The 22,154-nt window shown below is 34.9% G+C and overlaps 2 protein-coding genes across 5 annotated transcripts in view; both read left to right on the forward strand.

Annotated features, from left to right (window-relative positions):
• LOC148913827 (uncharacterized) overlaps nucleotides 1-22,154 on the forward strand; it is an 83,055-nt gene continuing 60,901 nt past the window's right edge. The window contains exons 1-7 of one of the 4 annotated variants that reach the window (XM_089025907.1): nucleotides 4-117; nucleotides 759-1,124; nucleotides 3,701-3,763; nucleotides 11,492-11,554; nucleotides 12,637-12,752; nucleotides 12,873-12,919; nucleotides 13,944-14,766. In XM_089025907.1, coding sequence (XP_088882033.1) covers nucleotides 45-117; nucleotides 759-1,124; nucleotides 3,701-3,763; nucleotides 11,492-11,554; nucleotides 12,637-12,746 — 675 coding nt within the window. In that variant the 5' untranslated portion in view covers nucleotides 4-44 and the 3' untranslated portion in view covers nucleotides 12,747-12,752; nucleotides 12,873-12,919; nucleotides 13,944-14,766. Of the gene's footprint in view, nucleotides 118-758; nucleotides 1,125-3,700; nucleotides 3,764-5,170; nucleotides 5,369-11,491; nucleotides 11,555-12,636; nucleotides 12,753-12,872; nucleotides 12,920-13,943; nucleotides 14,767-22,154 lie in introns of those variants that run through there. The other 3 variants (XM_089025908.1, XM_089025910.1, XM_089025909.1) reach the window with 3 other exon arrangements.
• LOC148913828 (neurotrimin-like) lies at nucleotides 15,055-17,406 on the forward strand. The gene is made up of 4 exons (XM_089025875.1): nucleotides 15,055-15,123; nucleotides 15,493-15,867; nucleotides 16,384-16,662; nucleotides 17,055-17,406. The coding sequence occupies exons 2-4, from the start codon at nucleotides 15,534-15,536 to the stop codon at nucleotides 17,351-17,353; spliced, it is 912 nt and encodes a 303-aa protein (XP_088882001.1). The 5' UTR covers nucleotides 15,055-15,123; nucleotides 15,493-15,533; the 3' UTR covers nucleotides 17,354-17,406.

Consider the following 22,154-nt stretch of genomic DNA (forward strand, 5'->3'; position numbering starts at 1 on the left):
AGGCTCCGGATATTCGCCACAGACCGGTAAATCAGTCATTACTGATGGTATCCTTGAGATTTCGACATTGCCTTTTCATCTTCTTGCTTTTAAACCTCTTCGAAATCGCTCAGCCAGGTAAAGAATGTATTTGATTTTCAATATTTTTTTTTCCAAATGATCTGCAAAACGAATAGCTTTATTTGACTGAAATTTCTTGTATGAAAGCATTTCATCGGTAACTAGACATTATGGCTAGAAAATTGCCCGTAATCGTGAATGCCGTAGTACACAAAAATGCTTTTAGGAAGCATAAATAGCCTTCTTACTAGTGGCTTTCTTCAAATCTTCGTTTGCCTACACTTTGAAGCATGCATGCGTATATAAAACTATATCAAAATCAGTCAATGTCGTTTTATAAGAAGGATTTACATGTCCTTCTATATCGATTGACTGAAGATATAAATTGAAATACGAACACAATCTACACAGAGTAAGTCGAACTCAGCAGTAGTTGCATGAAATTATCCGCCATTTTGGATTTAGAAACAAATTTTAGTTAATGTAATCGAAAAACATCCTTTGAATACAAACTTGCTGACTGCACTATAAGTTTTATACTATGTTGATGTATTTACTACGTTTCTTATCTTTTATCGTCTACGGATACCCTTGTAATCTACGTGTAATACAGTCATCATTGCAGACAGTAGCTCAATGTTACCATATAATAGCAAACATATATTAATGCCTTATAATTTTCTTTTATTTTGACATAGCATACTCCATCAAGGGTCCAACACATATCAATGGTTCTATTGGAGAAGATGCCTTGTTTATGTGGAACACAACGGATCAAAGAGAAATCCTTGCTGCCAGGTGGGGAATAAGAAAGGACAACATCCCTGATCCTCAGTTTATCAGTGTTAATTCATATAATGGAAAGGTGAACATAAACAAAGATATTGGTGACACGTTGAAAAGAAGAGTAGAATATATTGGAAACTTGACAATAGGTCGTGCTTGGTTTGTGTTGAAGAACCTTACTATCAATGACACTAATGAATACATTGCAAGGATCAGTGACGATGAATCTAGTGATCTACCATATTCTGTGCGCCTAAACGTTACAGAGAAGGGAAAAGGTAAGCCATGCACTTTTATGGGAGTAACATAACTCATTTACTTCATATTAAAAACGTCTGATTTCTAAGCATTTATCCACAGACCGCCTCTCTTCGGAAAATAATATTATATATATATATATATATATATACACACACACACATCCATTTGCAAAAATTATGGCCGTTTCAAAGATATATACAAATATATCAAAAGTATATCAAACAAGTTGGAATATCTTTAATATCTTGATATTTATTTCAGAAAGCCCTTGTGATAGACAACTCGAAAAAAATATCAGGGACGATATCCCATAAATTTTGATATATTTTGATATACTTGTATATATATTGGAAGCGGCCATAATTTTTGCAAAGGGCTATATATATATATATATATATTTCCCGACAAGCCTGTTTCGTGAATTGCTTCACTCTTCAGGGGATTTAATGATAAGAATATTCGTTACTATCATTTATATAGAAAAAGTATACATAATTAATTAGTGGATGTAGTTTAGCTGTTGCGTAATAATGCTTTGTTTCTGTGGCGGCATGAAGATACAAGTTCGTTGCGCTTATTTAATGATGAGAGTTCCGGTCGATAAATTATTAGAAACTTTTCTTTAAGACAAAGGTTACATCTTTTGCTTGTCGGGAAAAATGTTGTCTTGACTTTTTCTTCTCAAACAAATGTTCTGCTCTACTTCTATCGATGTATTGAGCACTATTTTACGGAAAATTGATTCACAGATTTCTTATATATATATATATATATATATATATATATATATATATATATATATATATATAGTACACATTTACACAAATACCTAATTTATTCAGTATATTTAATGATATTCAAAACAGAAAAATCGCTTTATTTATCATTTGTTTCATTCAATGAACGTCAAAATATTTTATTCTCGTGTTGTACATCTTACAGATTATTTATCAATTGGTTTTGATGTTTAAAACTGTAAAATTGCAATATGCATCTCATTAGATATTTGTATAAATGTATAAATGTATACTACTACTAACAGCGCACACGTGAAAGAATTGCCAAAAATTAAGAATATTTTTTTCATCGATTTTTGGTTTGTACTATGATTTTACTTTGATTTTGACTTCGATTTAATTTTTACTTTGCTTAATTTGTCCGTTTATATTTCACTTCCGAAAATTGCGCATGCCCAAAAATATGGATTATGCGAGCGCCCTCGTTCTTCGCCGCAGGCCAGAAGAAACGCAGGCACTGGGTACGAGATTGAAATAGCGGCTAAAATTCTTTTGCCTTCTATTAACTCGCGCATGCGAAGTACAAATTGCCTATATGCTAATCCAACACTGTCTGTTTTAATTAAAACCTAGTCCCCAGTAGAGAACTTATTTATAACCACAAAATGTTAATAGGGTATCAGGTTTAGCTATATATAGACGAACCTAGACAGCTTTTAACACACACTGAATCAACTTAATTTTGAAGTTAATTAGAAGGCCGAGTCTAAGGCTGTAGCTAAAGTTGAACTGAAAAGCATGGACCTAAGTGGACGAATGGCCTAGTAAGGAAATCCTGCTTAAACCACACCTACTAAGGGAATGTCTTTCTAGTCAGCTTCAATGCACCTTAGGCTAGTAGCAACCTCTCGTATTTATATTCCAGACGATCCCGGAGTTATTTCAGCCAGCTCTCGCTTCCAACCATATAATCTCACTTTTTTGCATTCCAAATTCATGTCCACAAACCTTAAGGGGCACTTGGATGAAAATCAATGAAAATTGGAAATGACTTGAAACCTGTTTAAACTTATCTATATGGTCCAGATAGTAGCCAAGCAACATCATTGGCCATTAATTCATCTCTACTGAACGTGAAATTTATTCAGCATCTAAATTGTGAGTAAATGACGTCATTTACCCAACCCCATTGTTCTTTTTACTTTTAACTCAAAATATAAGAATAAGAATAAATCATTTCGCTAAAATCCTAAAGTTCAATGGTGCTTAAATACAATGCATTATAAATGATAAAAGTATATATATGACTTATATACATGTAATAAAGATAAAACAAACTAAGAGTTCAAGCTAAAAGGTTTAAAATAAATATGTCTTTATGTTCGTTTTAAAACATTATAAATACACAAAATATCTCAACAGCAAGTGGCTCCCAGGCTAAAATTTTAATTAATCTGGTTTTCATAATTATAATTGAGTCATATCATCCTCAAACACTTCAATTATTCGGACATTGTGCCCCTTTAATGCTTGATTATCAACCAACCTTCAATTCAACAAAGCAACCAATCACTATTTGTTCATACCACTACCACTACAACAACAAATTAGACAAACAGAATAACTGATCATGAAAATAATTTAAAAATTATGCTGCACATACCTGCAGTGCTCATGCATATACCGCTGACCACTCTCGTTTAGAGCAGCAATTTTTCTTCGTTACTCCATATCTTGTATATGTTCAAATACACATATGTCGAAAATATAAATCAAAGCTTGCAGATATAAAGAAACGGGAAAGCTACAAGGATCCCACGCGATATTGTTTTAATTATTATGTTTTCCCTCAACAGAAAAACCAAAAGAATTGCCTCCTCCAACCCCAGACACTACAACTGCTGCTCCGAACAATACAAGTAAGGTTTTGATAGCTTCATTATTAATAAAAAAATGGAACACGATATACAGTTATAAAATGCATATACTATAGCATCGCGATTCACTCATTGAGCTTGAGCTTGAGCTTGAAGCGCGCGTGTCAATTTTTTACGCTTGTTGCTTGCGGCATAGCACGCGCTCGTAAGGATAATTTCTCTTTTAATCAAAATCGGTCTTTTTTTCTTTTTCGTGTGTTAAATTCTTTAGAATCGCGATGTAAAACTAATTACGGTTTTGATACGACAATACCACAACTTTCCACGTGGTTTGTTTAACCAGTGGGATCGATTTATAAGCCTATTGCCCTCGTGCGGTGTACTCGATTTCCTTTCTGTTTCAATTGAATGGTGATACGTATCTGATTAAACTTGAACACATATCCACACGACACTGAGATAAAAACCAAACTTATCAAATAGCTAGGCTTCTCTTTCAATATACCAGTCCAGAACATAAGAAACCTCTCGTGGTTCAGGTTCAGTTATCGGCTCAAAACGTGTTCCGTAGTTAATTTTTTTTCAGCATATGTATGCATTTTCTCAGATGGTTTTCATATTTGCTTTTTTTAATCAAGATACGAAAAACAGAAAAATGCTTAAGTTCACATTTTAATTTGAAAGAAAATGCAATCGATTTTATAATATGTGATTTATTACATTTTTTATTTTGTTTTATTTGTAGATTAAATAGCTACAATTACCGGAAAACGAGCAACAATAAAACTAGCATGATAAACGAGCGAAAAAAGTTGATACTTGTTTTATCATTGTAGTAAGAGTACTCGTAGTTCTTACACGGTTTTAGAAAATGATTTGAAAACAAAAAACAAAAACAAAAAATATACAAAACATTAAGTTTAGTAGTAAAAGTATATATCAGCGAAGGGAACTTTTTGAATTCTACAAATTAAACAATTCCAAGAGATGTGTGACAAAGTTATAGCTATATAACATTGCTAAAATTACCGGCAAACGAGCAACAACGAACTAGAATGACAAACGTGCGAAAAAGTGTAACTGTTTTGTTACTGTATTATGGTAAGAGTACTTTCATTTTGAATTTTATATCTTTCTACAGATAATTTATTTAAATATTGAATGACATATAAAATCACACCAATAGTAAACTGTTTATTGAGCTTTTCGAGCTAGTATGATTGTAAAAATGAGCTTTATTTGTTATTGTTGAGAATATTATGTTATTGTATAAAAACTCCTTTACAATTGCCAGTTTACTGACAAAGAACATTGTTATTTTGTATTTTGCATTGCATTTTGCATTATTTTCTATTTTGTCTCAGTTGTTCTTATCAAGTTTAACCGAATCTAAACTTTGTTTTTCGAAAAAAAATTGGCGTTCGTGATTTCCTTATCTTTCTTACACAGGAAAACAGATGAAAACTGGTGAAATCGAATCTCAAAATGTAGGAAGCTTAAGTTTTCAAGGTTATCGAAAAGTAGTTAAGGTTTATATATATGTGGGGTTTAATGAAGAATTAGGATAAGAAAACTATTTTTTAACTGATGATACGTTCAGGGCCTTCATTTCACAAGTTTAGTTAGTTTATAATGATTTCCAGCCAATTTTCTTTCTCATGATGCTACCAAAGCATTTATTATATACATACTGAGAAATACTCACTGAAAATCTATTTGGTAAAGTTTCGTTCATTCACTGGTCTCAGCCAATCAGATCGGCGAACGACGTTTTTTCACCGTATAAAATAAGTCGTTCGCCGATCTGGACGAACGATATTTTTGCACTGCACCGTTGAATGGTTTCCATCCCTGCGCTCATATACTTGGTAGCTTTGTCATTGAGCAAAGCAGTAAATCTTGTCAGTGCTGTTGTTGTTCTATTTTACTAAAATAGGTCCTTTTTTACTGTAAAAAGCAAGCAAAGGCATAAAAATGGAAGAAAATAAATTTGTCACTCCCAATACTGTAGAGGATTATGTAGAACGTCTACAAAACAAGAATACTAAGGGAAACTAAAGCGAGCAACGTGAGGCTACTGAAAAGATATCTAACATATGAGGAAAGAGAAGTTCACGAAGTAGAGCCCCAAGAGCTAGATCGAGATATGTAGCATAGTTTATTCGTTCGGTTACACGAAAGGATGGAGAGGACTATGCATGGAATATTATCAAATTTCTCAGTAACTATATAATAAACAAAATACAACATGGAAAGTGCTTTGTACAGTTTTAATTCACTCGTCGTTTTGTATCAAAAAATAAAACTCGGTCGCTCGAAGGCTAGCTTGTTGTTCTTTTTGATACTGCACAACTCGTGAATTAAAACCGTACAGGCGCACTTTCCATGAAGTATTCTCTATTTATTTTTTAATTTTCATTGCGGTAAAAAATACGGCTCATATAAAAACATAAAAATTCCAGTTGCAAACCAAACATCGTCATTTAAAAGACGTATTAAAGTCGGGTTGCTTTATTGTGTGTTTTACCGTTTTTTTTTTATATACGTGGCTGCTAAAAACAAAGCGAGGGGGGAGGGGGGGTAGTTTTAATTATACAATTTTTTAAAATAATTTTGGAAATTTATTTTGTTTTGTATGTGTGTGTGGTTTTTTTTTTTTTTTTTTTTTTTTTTCGTCCTATGTTGTCCTCGTCGACACACACGTTTTGGTTGCTTCTTTTCCAATTTTTCACCACAAAAATAGGTAAGAAAGAAATTATGGAACATGAGTTTGTATACTGCAGGAAATTATATATACGTAATGTTTACTTCTAAGTTGTGGCGCTACAAAAGAATTAATAATTCTCAACCATATACGATGTATCTATTGTTGGATTTAGTTCTTATTTCTATTGTAATCACTATATTAATGGTCCAGTGAGCGATGCAAGTGTGTTTTCAATTAGCATTGAGCTGATTTGACTAATACAAGCTCTAATAATACAACTCTTGATTTAAATACGAGGGAAGCGAAGATATCTTCCTTATAATTTTAAGTAAACCTATGACGCAGCATTAACTATGATGACTAGTATAAAGGCTTTATCCAGTCATGTAATCCAAAAAAATTATCATTTTATAGTCATTGCTAATTAAAATACTTTAAATTTACAGCTTGCTAAATGACTTCGCTTCCTGTTTTGCGAAGCATATTTTGTGATAAAAGCGAGATATATGGATATACGAATTATTATTCATAAATGCAATATTGCGCATAAGGAGACATTCCAATTTATGGAAATGTTTGTAACATCTGATATCAAAGTTATATTTGGGTGAAATAAAGACTTTGGATTTACATCAATGAAGCTTTGGATGGTTTCACAAACTCGAACGATGTTTTTTGTCTGCTAACATAGATTTAAAGAAATACAAAGGGAACCTGTAATATGACACGTCACAAGGGTAAACTGACAATATGGCAACCTGAAGTTTAGAATGATAATGTCTTAAGAATATAGACGTTTTGCATATTACTAAAGACTTTGCATTGCATTATAAAACCACAAAAAAACATACAATCCATAGCAAAAAAATTACGAATGAATCTTACTACAATACCCATACTTTTAATGATTTGCATGTACAAACTTAATAATAAAGTTTTCTATTAATTTAATTTTACAGTATGTTGCACAATAGTCGGGCCTATAAGGCTCCAAGATCTCGTGGGTAACGATGTAATTTTTAAGTGGAACACAACAGACGGCAGAGAAATTCGTTCAGCTGTGTGGGGGTTAGGCAATGGTCAAATGCCTGATCCCCAGTTTATCAATGTGAATGCGAAAACTGGGAAAACAATTTCTCCCTCATTGCCCAAGCCATACACTGGCAGAGTAGATTTCGTTGGTAACCTAAGCCAAGGCCATGCTTGGTTTGTGATCAAAAACCTGAACAGGAATGATACCGCTGAGTACATTGCAAGGATAAGTGATGGTGATGTCTCGGAACTACAGTCATTGAATGTGATGAACTCAACCATGGCGGACATGAATTTTACTGCTCTTACAACTTTTATTATTTTTGCTGTATTGCTTCAATATAAGCTTTACGCAACTTCACATGAGATTAAAATTGGTTCAATCTCTAACCCAAGCTACCATGAACCGAGAAAAAGCCGTTGGATAACTTGCAGAAGTCGAATTTCATACTACAACAACAGTTCTGCCACCTTCCAGCCTCATAAGCCGCTTCTTATCGGAATCCATCCTAATCCTGGACCCAATAAAAACCAAGATAAAGACTCAACAGCTCCTAACCCTGGACCTCACGCAAGATCAAAAGAAAGTAACCAGAATACTCATGGAACACCAAAGAGAAACACTGAACTTTCGATCTTTTATACTAACGCTCGAAGTATTGTTAACAAAATTAGCATACTGAACCTCGAAGTCTCGAACAAGCCCTTCGACATCATAGTGCTAACCGAAACTCACTTGGATAACACCATTGCTGACAGTGAAATTTTCCCTGTAAATTACACAGTTTTCAGGCACGACCGCAAGCATAATGGTCGCTTTGGCGGAGGAGTACTTATCGCAGTTCGAGATCATATTAAAGCTGTATCAAGGGAGATAACATGTTGTGACTCCGAAATGATCTTCATTGACATAATATTTCTTAATAACCACAGGATTACATTAGGAGTTTTTTATAGACCTCCTAATAATGACCCAAAGCCTCTTGAAGATTTACAAGCCGTTCTTAATGATATTTCCGCAACTGACCTCGTACTTGTTGGAGATTTTAATCTACCAGAATTCGATTGGACTAACTCTAGACCTTTAAAAAATTCTGAAAACTACACTTTACTGACAGATATTATACAAGATAATTTTTTCACTCAACTAGTATGTGAACCCACCAGAGACCGAAACGTGCTGGACCTTGTGTTTTCTACATCACCCGATATTATTGATGATTTGCTGGTTGGTGAACCATTTTCCGATCATAACTCCATCACATTCACACTACTCGGATCACCATATGCCCAACGTAAATCACAAAAATATGTCTACTGCTACAAGAAAGCTGACTGGGATTCACTGAGCTCACTTCTTTCTTATATTCCGTGGCACTGTGCTTTTCTGGAGGATAATATTGATTACAACTGGACCTGCTGGAAAGATCTACTGTTCACAGCTGTAGACGAGTGTATTCCGAAACGGAAACCTAAAAAGAAACTCCATGCGCCATGGATATCAAAAGAACTTATAACACTATGTAAAAAGAAGAAGTCACTCTACAAAAGAGCAAAAAGACGTAATGATGAGAATTTGTGGGTAAAGTACCGTAGTTTAAACAACACAGTCAAACGGAAATGCAACTTTGCTCGATGGGCGTATATTAACGATCTAGCACAAGATTTAAAGGAAGACAACCCCAAGCCTTTCTGGAACTTTGTAAAATCTAAACGTAATGGAACAAACGATCTCCTATCGCTGAAAATCGACGACACTATCTTAACTGATGACTACGATATCGCTAGTAGCATGAATGAGTACTTTTCTTCAGTGTTTACTGTGGAAAACCACGATACTTTTCCGTCACTAAACCGCATTGTTGACAAAAAACTGGAAAACATCTATTGTTCTACTAATGAAGTCAAGAAACATCTTCTGAGCCTGAAGCCTAACAAATCCCCAGGGCCAGATTACATTCCATCGCGTATACTGAAAGAGTTCGCATTGATGCTGGCACCTTCCATAACAGTACTGTTAAACAAATCATTTACATCTGGTACTCTACCTAACGACTGGAAAATAGCGGACGTTACGCCAATCCACAAGAAAGGTTCTAAACACCTTAGGGAAAATTACCGCCCAATCTCACTCACATCTATTGTATGTAAAATTGGTGAAAAAATTATCAAAAACAATGTTATTGAATTCTGGCGTGAATTAAACGTATTAAACGACAACCAGTTTGGTTACCTTCAAGGAAGATCTACTGTAACTCAACTGCTATCTACTGTTAATGATTGGGCGAAGTCAAGAAATTCTTCTATCCCTACAGACGTAATCTTCCTCGACCTGGCGAAAGCCTTTGACAGCGTGCCACACGAGCGCTTGCTCTTAAAACTAAACATGTACGGAATATGCGGGAGCTTACTTCTATGGTTCAGAAATTTTCTCACTAATCGACACCAACGTGTGGTTATAAGAGGAACTTGTTCAAACTGGCTTCCAGTGGTATCTGGAACACCTCAGGGTACAATCGTAGGTCCCATCCTCTTCTTGCTATACATTAACGATATCACAGATCGCATTTCCTCTAATGTGAAACTGTACGCGGACGACACCAAGATTTACAGGCAGCTTATTGACCCTGTTCTAGACACACTAGCTCTTCAACACGATCTAGACCATCTTAGAGAATGGGCATGCACATGGCAGTTACGCTTTAATAATGATAAATGTGAATCCATGCGTATAACCCATTTGCGCGACAAGTCCAAACCGAAGTACATCTTAGGGGAGACTTTAAAGGACGTTAATAGTTTCAAAGATCTTGGTGTTACTATCTCCAATAATCTATCCTGGAGTGAACACATTGGCATCACCGTAAATAAAGCTAACAAAGTCCTAGGGACTATTTTACGAACTGTTGGCACCGCCAATACCACAGTCTTTTCGATGCTATATATCGCGCTTGTAAGACCAATCCTTGAATATGCGTCACCCGTTTGGTGTCCACACCTGGTGAAGGACATAACTGCATTGGAAAAAGTACAAAGAAGAGCTTCCAGACTAGCACTTCGACAAACTAGAGGGGAAATGACATACGAAGAAAGATGTAAAATATTGAAGTGGCCTACTCTCTCGACCCGCAGGGACTACCTAACTCTAGTTGAATGTTACAAAATAGTTTTCGGTTTAGGTATTCTAAATTTCCATGACTTTTTTGAATTTACGAAAGTTACATCTACTAGAGCTAATCATTCCTACAAACTTTATGTTAAAGCAGCCAGAGTTAACTGCTACAAATACTCCTTTTTCGTCAGAGTTGTTAATATGTGGAACGATCTACCTAAAGACATTGTTGAAACCGATGGGTTTAGATCATTTAAGCAGAAATTGAAGTCTCACTTAGGTGTTTAATGTTTACATATTGCAGTACACATCGATTAGTATATTTTTTAGTAGAGTCTAGATTAAGGAGGAGACGGGTTCTCTGTTGCTCTGGGTTTCTCGCGCGTGCGCTCATCAGGCGGACAGACTTCATAATCTGTCTGGTGGGTGCGCGTGCGGGGGTGGGGCTCAGGGTGGCGGAGAGCTTGTCTCTCCTTTATTTAGTACATATTCATATACTTATACTTCATTTATAGAGCATTTTTCGCTAATTACGCTGCTTAGGGTCTTTCTTTATAATGCATTTTTGTCATGTTTTGTTGTTTTTCTTGGGAGTTTTCACATAGGGATAACCTCATAACTTCCTTTCAAGTCGCCTATTATTGTGCTTTGTTGTCTTATTTGTATCGCTTTTTGCTAGCCTCTGCTCTTACTTGTATTTTACTATTTGTCAATAATTTATTTGCGATTTGAATAAACTATGTATGTATGTATATTCTGTTGTATTGTCAGTGAAAGATAGGCCAGGTCAGTATATGGAAAATATCTGAAAATTATATTGTCGTTTGCGTGGGATCCCTGCGTCTTAATGCGTTTTGGGCTTTCTTTGTTAAAAGCCATGCCAGGTATCTGAGTTAAATTCTACATTTTCCCTCGACAGAAAAACCAACAGAAGGGCATTCTCCAACCCCAGACACTACAGCTGCTGCTCCGAACATCACACGTAAGGCTTCTTATAGCTTCAGCATAAATGGAAAACTGGAATACCGATATACAGTTATAAAATGCTATTTATTATAGCATCGCGATTCACTAAGACTCTTATGTTTTTGAGACGACAATATTTTGTGGCATATTGTCGTTTCAAAATTAAAGTTTCTGATGGGCTAACGTGCGACGAAAAGGAAAGCTTGAGCTTGAGCTTGAAGCGCGCGTCAAATTTTTACTCTTGTTGCTTGCGGCATAGTGGGCGCTCGTAAGGACACATTTCGCTTTTAATCAAAGAAAATTGGTCGGTTTTTGTTTTCTTTTTCTTATGTTAAATTCTTTGGAATCGCGATACAAAACTAATTACGATTTTGAGACCACAATACCACAAATTATTATATGACCGTGAATCTTAAAGCCTGGACACTAGCAAATCGCGCGATCTGATTGGATAGTTCGCATCGCGGACTAGTCTAGATTCTCCGGTATTAACCGGTCCGATCGCATATTAATCTTAAGGCGAAAACATTTTGTCCTTTTCAATGAAAAGTGGTCATATAATAAAACTCTTTCAACCGGTCGGTCTGTACATTCCGACCTCGGTCAAGATTATCCCGTACAGACCTCCCGCTCGATTTATAAGATCTAAATATTGACGGCGTTGGGAGAAAATATATTCGGCATTGGGCGGAGTCGGAAAAAATACAGTAGCAGTAGCAGTAGCAGAAGCAGTAGCAGTAGCAGTAGCAGTAGCAGTAGCAGCAGCAGCAGCAGCAGCAGCAGCAGTAGCAGTAGCAGTAGCAGTAGCAGTAGCAGTAGCAGTAGCAGTAGCAACTTTACTTTCAGCATTTATCTTTTTTTCAGCAACACCGCTATTTCAATTACTTATATATCCTTCATATATCTCAATAGTCAGCTACCAACTTCCATTCCTTTCCTGTATAACAATAAATAAAGAGAAATAGAGGGGGAGGGGGAAGCTAAAAAGCACTTTTATTTAAGAATATACACATTGTTTTTCTCCATAAGGGAACTCAAACTTATTTTATTTTTTTACTCTACTTAACTTTTGATTAACCTATATATTTCTCTTTTAAGCACCACCCAAACCTAACTCGTCGAACACACTAAGGCACATTGAGGGTTACATGGTATGTTACATGATAGGTTACATGATGGCGATTGCACTGGTGATGCGGCACTCTTGAATTTAGGTAAAGGTAACACTTAATATTAGAAATAATACTTATCGATGTTTATTACAGCTTGAATTCGACTAATTTCATTTATTACTACTTCAATATAATTTCATAATCTTTTCTTTTATTGTCCAGGGTTTTTGATCTCAACGAAAAGAGGAAGAAAGTCAAAATCATTGAAGGTTTGATTAAGATCTTAAAAGTAGTCGAGGAGAATTATTTTGCGATGGCTTTTGTTTTCCACTTCCTTCCTTTTTCCTTCATTCTCTTCTTCCTTTCGTTTTCTGTTTTTACTTTCTTATTAGCTCTTGGTTAGTAATTTTACTAACCACCATCATCTTTGCTTTGCTTCTTTCTTGTTGAGAGGTAATACCTTAACTTCCATTCAACTTAACCGCCAATGCGAAAATAAATGATGATAATGTCAAAAGGAAGCGGAGTAGGACCATGGAAAGTAATATCGCTGTGACTAAATAAGACACAAAAAAAAACAAGAAAACCTGATACTGATGCTGCCGCAAGTGATTTTAGTGGCATATTGAAGAAAACTGAATGTGATAAAATGTCAACTCTATACCTGTAGTACTACATTTAAGGCTAGCAACAGTAACTTTAGAACACACCTACCTGGTTTGAGTGAAACATTGTCCAATGCTCTTTTTCCTTTATATATGCTATATAGCCACTAGTGGACACAAGGCTCTCTCTCTCTATTCATTCTCTCTCTCTCTCTCTCTCTCTCTCTCTCTCTCTCTCTCTCTCTCTCTCTCTCTCTCTCTCTCTCTCTCTCTGTTTCATTCTATCTAGCTCTCCCATATATATATGCAGAATTCGGAAAATGAAATGTGTGGCAAAATTTGTATTCAACAAGCTGCTGAAGCGCACTGAATCTTCTGGCAAGTGGTTGTGAATTAAGTATTAGTGTAACGTTATTTTTAAAAGTAATATTATATATTATGGTATATTTTCAATTATTTATTTACCAAGCTGACACAACTTTGAATAGTTTTCTGTTTCCTTTGTTTTTTCTTTTTCTTTCAATAGTTTAATTTGTTTTTTTTTGTTTTTTTTCCATACCGCAAAGAAATTTTACTTACATCGATGGCGCGTATTGAATTATTCTCCTATATATGTCTTTGCGTGCTCAATCTCTAATTAAAACAAAAATGTATCGTTTTTTATCGTGTGTTTTTGCATTTTATGCAGCACGAGGAGACACTGAAACCACAAGAACCATTAGCTTTGGAAACATCAAGCCCTCATTGATAGTAGATATGGATCCAAATTCAATATCGAGAGTAAAGAACGCCGGATACCGCAAAACCGCAATTTCCATCAGAAGCTCATGATGTTTATCAAGAACTGGAGAGCACGATTATCATTATCTAGGAATTAAGATTGTACATGATAAAATTTTAATTGGCTTGACGTGTGTAGCCGTAATATTTCCCTCTCAACAGGTGTGAATGTTTCATTGTAGAATGCATTCTGCGCCAAGCGTGACGTAGAATTCTAGTTATCTTGGCAGAAGTCCTATATCGAATCCATCGACTTTGTTATTCGTTACCCGCTGCTTATTTATTTAAGTTTATTTAGCTGGGTTCAAGTAAACCATTATTTTATATATGGTTTACGTTATCCTTTGTTCTTTGACAAGATTCCGAAAGTTTGCACTTCCTATGCTAACGCTTCCACGAAAACGATTTATTCAAAAAAATCAAACAAAAGCGCTTGAGCCCAAGCTAATAACAAAATGAGCTTCAATTTCCCTCAAATAGAGTTACGTTTTTCGAATATTTTGAGGAGTGTTGAAAGTTCTAATAGTCGGGGGGAAATGCTTTTTTCAATTTGGTTTTAAGAAGCTATAGAATCCCACACGCATCAAATTTTGATCCATGAAAGTGAAATAGGATATATGCCAATTTAAATATTGCATTATTTTAATGATCCATCATTGCTTCATAAAAACAATGGGGCTCTCTGTAGATCTATTGATTTTATTGAAGATTAAACTGTTACTCTTGAACAAGGCGCATGGTGATCATTTGTTTCTTTACTTTCTGGGGAGTTTATCAAAAGGAATAGTCACATTGCTAACGAAGTAATATTTTTCGTGGTTGAATATTTTAGGTACAGCTCGTTTCACAGTAGTTCCACCAAGTGTTTTGTATGTGTCTGATGTGAAGCATCAAAAAAATAAAATAAAAAATAAATAAATAAACTTCACATACATAAAACAACGAACTATGAAAGTGAAATACATTACCTATTCAAATACTATATCATTATGATCCACTAATGCTTTAATCTTTTGAGACAATTGAGGCATCTCTAGTCCTATGGATTTCACTGATCATCAAAGTGTTACTCGTGAGCAGAACGCAGGGTGAGAATTTGTTTGTCTCTTTTCTCAGACACATCGCTTTATCCTACAGGAATAACCATTCTCGCTACACACCGGTCTTATAATGGCTGAAAAGGGCACGAAAACGAGGTCACCCAGTCATTAGTTCACAATACAATATATAAAAGTACATTAAATGAGTTTATGAGAGAAAAGTATGAGAAATTTAACTCTTGTTTTGACCTGCATTCGCGCTATCCATCTTTATTCTGAATGAGCAGCCTTGCTCAGCTAGCCTTGCAAGATGACTGGGTGACCTCGTTTTTGTGCACTCGTCAGCCATTATCAGAAGGGTGTATGACATTATAGTTTTACATTTTTAATATTTCCCGGTTAAAATTAATATTTTAGGTGCAGCTCGTTTCACAGTAGTTCCACCAAGTGTTTCACATATGTCTGTAGGAGAAACAGTTAAGCTCGTGTGGGATTACAGTGTGGATAACAAGATGGAAGAGTTTGATGTTTATTCACCAAGGTGGATGTTCTATGCTGACAACGGCGGTGCATTTCAAATCGCACAAGAAAATATATTCAACGAAGGGAAATGGTACATAAACACCAATGCATGCCCTGCTAGACTCTTGAACCCTGTTCGAGTGAGTAAAGAATCTAACGCTACACTAGTAATCCATAATGTTACTCTGGCTGATAGTGGTACGTATGGATGTGTTCTGATGCTGGCAAAAAGAAGCCCCATAACAAGTAAAGTCAAGCTCGTCGTAACGTGTAAGTTGAAATTAGTTTAGATGCTAAACATCTCATTATTAGTAAGATTAGGAAAATGGTACATGTATCTTTATTCGCGATTTTAACAAGTTTCAATTATTTATACGATCCACGTACCACGTATTATTATAGCAAGCTCTCGTTTATCTTTGCTGTTTTTTTGTTGGTTTTTTTGTTGTTGTTGTTGTTGTAGTTTCTTTTTTTTTTCTTTTTTCTTATTTCTTTCTCTTTTTTCTTTTTTTTTTTTTTTTTTGTTTTGTTTTGTTTTGTTTTGTTTGGTTTCTAACTTTTTTTTGTATCATTATATTTTCCTTAAATGGAAAGTTTTTTAGTTAGTTTGCTTTCTCGTTTTTGCTTTTATTTAGTTTTTAGATTATTTTTTATTGATAAACAATACTGATTTTGTATTTTTTAGCATGATCAATGATCTGGATGCATTTTTATATTGTTTTAGCATGAGCAATAATGTAATTCTAGCATGAGTGTTTTGAATGAGTTTCGTTCTTTTTATAACAGCTTTGCCTAATATCACGTTAGATCCTTCGTCTTCAAACATACGCGTAAATGAATCCGAAAGAATACTTATAAGTTGTTCTGCGGTTGGAATTCCTGAACCAAACGTCACATGGTTGAGATTGATGGATGGTGGCAAGTTACATAAGAACCAATGCGTTGGAAATGTAACAATTAATATATCAAATATCACGAGAAATGATAGTGGGATATATAATTGCTGTGCCAGTAACAACCCGAAGGAGAATCCAACCTGTAGAAGTACGACAATATCTGTCCAGTGTGAGTTGAGTACATTGATTATTTTGTCAACCTAGCTCTGGATTTAATTAAATAGGCGGTTCTTTTGTTATTTGCTAGTACGAAATATCGATGTTTTGGTTATCCTAATAGAACATGAAATCATTAAACAGAAAGAAAGATAAAACAACAATAAAATGGACTCATATAAATCGAGCAAACGTATATCAGAAGATATTGGAAGAATCACCCAATGACCTTTCAAACAACAAAAAGCTGACCATCTATCATTTTAGATATATACCTAATTTATTTTCTTATTTTAAACGTTTTCTTATGACATGCATTTGCAAAAATGTGAATAACAAATTGAGCCAATACCTTCTGATAGTATATCAGAAGGTATATATTGTAAGAATCAATTCTCTCCGCAGACAAACCAGAAATAGATGTAGTCCAGTCAAATGACACAGTTACTTCATATAATAATGGTACAGTCAGGATATACTGTTTGGCACATGCCGTGCCCTCTCCTATGTTCACGTGGTATGATCCCCGTAATCGATCAATAGCTACACGATCTCATACCGTTACTGGTGTTGGTGTCTTGGAACTAGTGACCATTGACGCAAATAGCTATGGGTTGTACAGGTGTAAAGCAGAAAATTTACTTGGTTATGATGAACATTTTATCAATGTCACCCAAACAGGTTTGGAGAACAATAATAAATAACTAATTTCTAGATGGTTAAAGAATAATGGATGGATGGATGCATGCATGGAGGCGTGGATGGATTGATGCATGTATGCAAACATGCATGTATGCATGCAAGGAAGCTCTGTTGATGCATGGATGGATGGATGGATGGATGGATGGATGGATGGATGGATGGTACTTGGAATGATTTACTCATAAACAATTAATGTCATCTATCCTCAGTCCATCCACCCTAGTAGAAATCACCATGGAATAACGACATCATCACCACAAACCACTACAGGTCAGACTTACCAATAAACATGTGATGACTCAATTTCTTAACTACTTCAGTTGAATTATTAACATTTGACTTGACTTCCTAATCATCATTCAAAGGTCATGACTCAAGAACCAATTCTGCTGGAGAGAGGTCTTGCTCGACACTATTTATTCAAGGTTATGTCAAGACGTTACATATATAAGTATAAATAAAGGTTACATACATTTTAATTAATTCATTTGTATATATTGACATGATTTTTTTTTTTTTTTTTGCTTTACCGCTATCCCAAGTCTGCAGGTACATACTGTGCGTTACCTTTAATCAATTATTATTTTTTTCCTGCTTTTATCAGGTCGCACATTTGCAGCAGCTCATTTTATAGTAACATCAATATCAATAGTTGTGAATATTATCATGGCGCTATTAGTGTGCTACATTTTCAAAAGGACTGGCTTCAAAGGTAAACACTATAAATTCCAGCATGGAGTGCAAGTCAAGTAGTATTAATCAGAATCCGTCAAGTATGTAAAACGATTGATAATGATTCAATGGTATAATTTCTGATTTATTTTACTCTTTTTTTTCTTTTCTTTTATATCTGGCAAAAAAAAATTCATCGGGGTGTGTCTATCCTTTACTTATTATCATAATTTTAAATATATTCTAGTTTTAAGGAAGATGATCGACAACCAAAGGTAAGTTCACATGTTCCATATACGTACTGTATGTAATCAGTTTAACCCATCCGTTGCATATCCTGAGACTCCCTACCGTGCAAAAACAAAAAATTCATAGCTCATGACGTTTTGGCGATTATATTTTTGCTTTTTAGGGTTTCAAAACCAGAAGAATCTTTTGCAATTGTAGAGGTGAGTTTGATACTATAAAATGTCTGTAATAAGAAAATGAAAATGAAGGAAAAAAAGCCACAGATCGAGTTGGACCACGTTTTTGATTCATTTATAATATATTTAGGGGGGGGGGGGGGGGGTGCTAATTTAAGTGGTACTATATATCTGAATATGGACTACTCACTCAACCTCTACCCCTTATTGATTACCAACTTAACCTAAGCAGTAATAGGGATAGAGTAGATGTTTGGGGTTTATCTAACAAACAGACTGAAACAAACACAATTTGTTTTACTATATTCTTGTATACAGGATAGAATAGAAATTGAAACACACGAATCAGCAGCATCGAAAACACCCCACGAATCACCAAACCTGATACCACCGAATATTAATGTTGGAGCAGTATCGAGAGAATGCACTCTAACCTTATTGGAAGAGAGGAAACCAAAAGAGAACCCTGCAGAGCAGCACTTTCTGTCAGGAACTCAGCATCTTTATCAACAGATAAATAATGGAGAGTCATTGTCAAGAGAGCACGAGTATCAGTCGCTACTAAGGGACAATAATGAAATAGGGCTACCAACAAATGTTCCCTGTGAGACAGCTCAAAAACATGCTACATCAAATGTTAATCAGCAGCGGCAAGGATCAGAAAACCAACCACTGCATCTGTATTCAAGCGTAGAAGAAAAGTAGTTGTATTAAAGTAATGTTGAATATTGTGATAGAAGTACCTAGAAGGTTTTATTAAAAGAAAAGAAAAAGAAAAAAGAAAAAAAGATGTTTCTACTAAAAATAAGATAAAAAGGAGGAATAAGTGAACAATAGAATAAGAAAGCAAAAGTGCAAAGGAAACAAAGCAAATATATCAAATTAATATTCATTTAGATATATTGTCAGATAATTCCAATATCTTTTTCCTTATTAATAAATGTGATTTATTGCAACTCAAAAATAAATGCTATTTTTAGACTTTCTTTTAAAGACTCGGCCTGGTGTATACAATCTGTGGTATTATAGTATAAGTGGTAGTAATTAATAAAAGGACATTCAGTGTATGCATAATGTGGTGGGCAACATCTACAAATAAAAATAAATAAATTAAAAATTAAAAAAAAGGAGCGTGCCATGAGGTATGTTCATCAGTTTTAACAGTAAACCAAAAGGCGTCTTCCATGGTACGAACCCTCTCTTGTACACAATACTTAACCACAAGGGGCTTCCATCAATATCGTGAAGGTTTAGATGCTTTCGAAATCAATGGTCATGTTTGAATCCATTACTATCTCCATTGGTACATTATTTTAAGCACAAAGCTGAGTTTGTTTGCAATGACCGGGTGTAACACTTTTTAAAGTGTCCGGTAATTTTTCTCAGTGATGCCCTGCCTCCAGTATAACGTGATTATATTAAGCATCAGAAGAAAATCATCTGGAATAAGAATCACGTTCTTACGCCCTTACGCTTGGTTGGATTGTTTTTAGTAAACGGAAGAAATAAGAAAAATAAGAAAAAAACAAATCAAGAAGGACAGTTATCCTTAATCATGTTGACTCGATATTAAATTAAGTGGTCCAATGATTACAACGAAATAACCATTAATTTCATTTTAGCATCATTTGATTGGTGGTGCTTTAATGCGCTAGAATAAGGAAGAAAACACTTTTTATTGATATTTAGTTTCGAGAAAGAAATTCCACATGCATAAAACAACGAATCATGAAAGTGAAATACATTACCTATTCAAATACTATATCATTACGATCCACTAATGCTTTAATCTTTTGAAACAATGGAGGCATCACTAGTCCTATGGATTTCACTGATCATCAAAGTGTTACTTGTGAGCAGGACGCAGGGTGAGTATATGTTTGTTTACTTTCCCAGAAACATTGCTTTATCTTACAGGAATATATATCCATTTTGCTAGTACATTATATTTTTATATTTTTAATATTTACTGGTTGAATATTTTAGGTGCAGCTCGTTTCACAGTAGTTCCACCAAAAGTGTTTTGTATGTGTCTGTAGGAGAAACGGCTAAGCTCGTGTGGGATTACAGTGTGGATAACAGGATGGAGGAGTTTAATGCTTTTTCACCAAGGTGGATGTTCTATGCTGATAATGGCAATATGTCTATAATCGCACAAGAAAATACATACAACAAGTGGAAATGGAACATACAAAACGCTACATGTCCTGCTAGACTACTGAACCCTGTTCGAGTGAGTAAAGAATCAACTGCTACACTGGTTATTCATAATGTAACCCTGGCTGATAGTGGTACGTATGGATGTGTTCTGATGCTGGCAGCAAGAAGCCCCATAACAAGTAAAGTTAAGCTAGTCGTAACGTGTAAGTTCAGATATTTTAGATGCTTTACATCTCCGATTATTAGTAAGATTAGTAAAATGATACATATATCGTGATTTTATCGAGTTTCCACTTTTTTTCATCCATGTATTAATTACATCAAGCTTTCGTTTATCTTTGCTTTTTATTTGTTTATATCTTTTTATAATTTGTTGTTGTTGTTGTTGTTGTTTTTTTGTTGTATTCATTTTTATTTCTTCAAAAGAAAAGTTTTTAGTTAGTTTGGTTTGCTGTTTCTGCTTTTGCTTACTTTATTGATTATTTCTCAATGATAATAAGGTGTATTTATTTATTGTTTTTTTTTTCTTTTAGCACGATCAATAATCTGGATGTATTTTTGTACTTTTTTAGCATGAGCAATAATGTAATCTCGCAGTGTTTTGAATGGGTTTCGTTCTTCTTATAACAGCTTCTCCTAATATCACGTTAAACCCTTCCTCTTCAAAAATACGTGTAAATGAATCGGATGGATTACTTATCAGCTGTTCAGCGATTGCAATTCCTGAACCAAACGTCACATGGCTGAGATTGATGGCTGGTGGCAAGTTCCGTAAGAACCAAGGCGTGGGAAATGTAACAATTAATCTATCAAATATCACAAGAAATGATAGTGGAATATATAATTGCTGTGCAACTAACAACCCGAAGGAGAATCCAGCCTGTAGAAGTACCACAATATCTGTCCAGTGTGAGTTTAGTACATTGATTATTTTCTCAACCTCTGGATTTAATTGTATCGCCGGTTCTTTTGTTATTTTCTAATACGAAATTGTATGTTGGGTTATCCTATAGATCATGAAATTATTAGAAGGTATATATTGGAAGAATCAATTCGTTCTCTTCGCAGTCAAACCAGAAATAGATGTAGTCCGGTCAAATGACAGAGTTTCTTCATATAATGGTGGTAATATCAGGATATACTGTTTGGCCCATGGCGTGCCCTCTCCTCTGTTCACGTGGTATGATCCCCGTAATCGATCAATAGCTACAGGATCTCATACTGTTACTGGTGTTGGTGTCTTGGAACTAGTAACCATAGACGCAGGCAGCTATGGGTTGTACAGGTGTAAAGCTAAAAATATACTTGGTTATGATGAACACTTTATCAATGTCAACCAAACAGGTTTGAAACATTTTTTCCTTTTAATGGTTCTTTTTTATGCGAAACCACAATCTTAGAATAGTTGTTTCGAAAAACCAAGTATGTCAAAAATTACACAAAAATGTTTCTATATTTTTATAATCGTAGAAATGCATGATGATTGAGGACGCACTCATTGTAAGCTAAAATTATGGATGAGCCTCGCCCGTGGAAATATGAAATT

Source organism: Actinia tenebrosa, unplaced genomic scaffold (genome assembly GCF_029948245.1).
Source record: "Actinia tenebrosa isolate PJP-AT-01 unplaced genomic scaffold, QUT_ActTen_1.0 PGA_scaffold0__85_contigs__length_37466705, whole genome shotgun sequence".
Taxonomy (NCBI): Eukaryota; Metazoa; Cnidaria; class Anthozoa; order Actiniaria; family Actiniidae; genus Actinia; species Actinia tenebrosa.

Bases quoted from the DNA above. Each gene is read 5' to 3' on its own strand.
- LOC148913828 (XM_089025875.1), top strand. From the start codon at position 15,534: ATGTCTGTAGGAGAAACAGTTAAGCTCGTGTGGGATTACAGTGTGGAT. The intron at 15,868-16,383 runs GTAAGTTGAAAT...TTTTTATAACAG, and splicing joins AGTCAAGCTCGTCGTAACGT to CTTTGCCTAATATCACGTTA. The intron at 16,663-17,054 runs GTGAGTTGAGTA...TTCTCTCCGCAG, and splicing joins TACGACAATATCTGTCCAGT to ACAAACCAGAAATAGATGTA.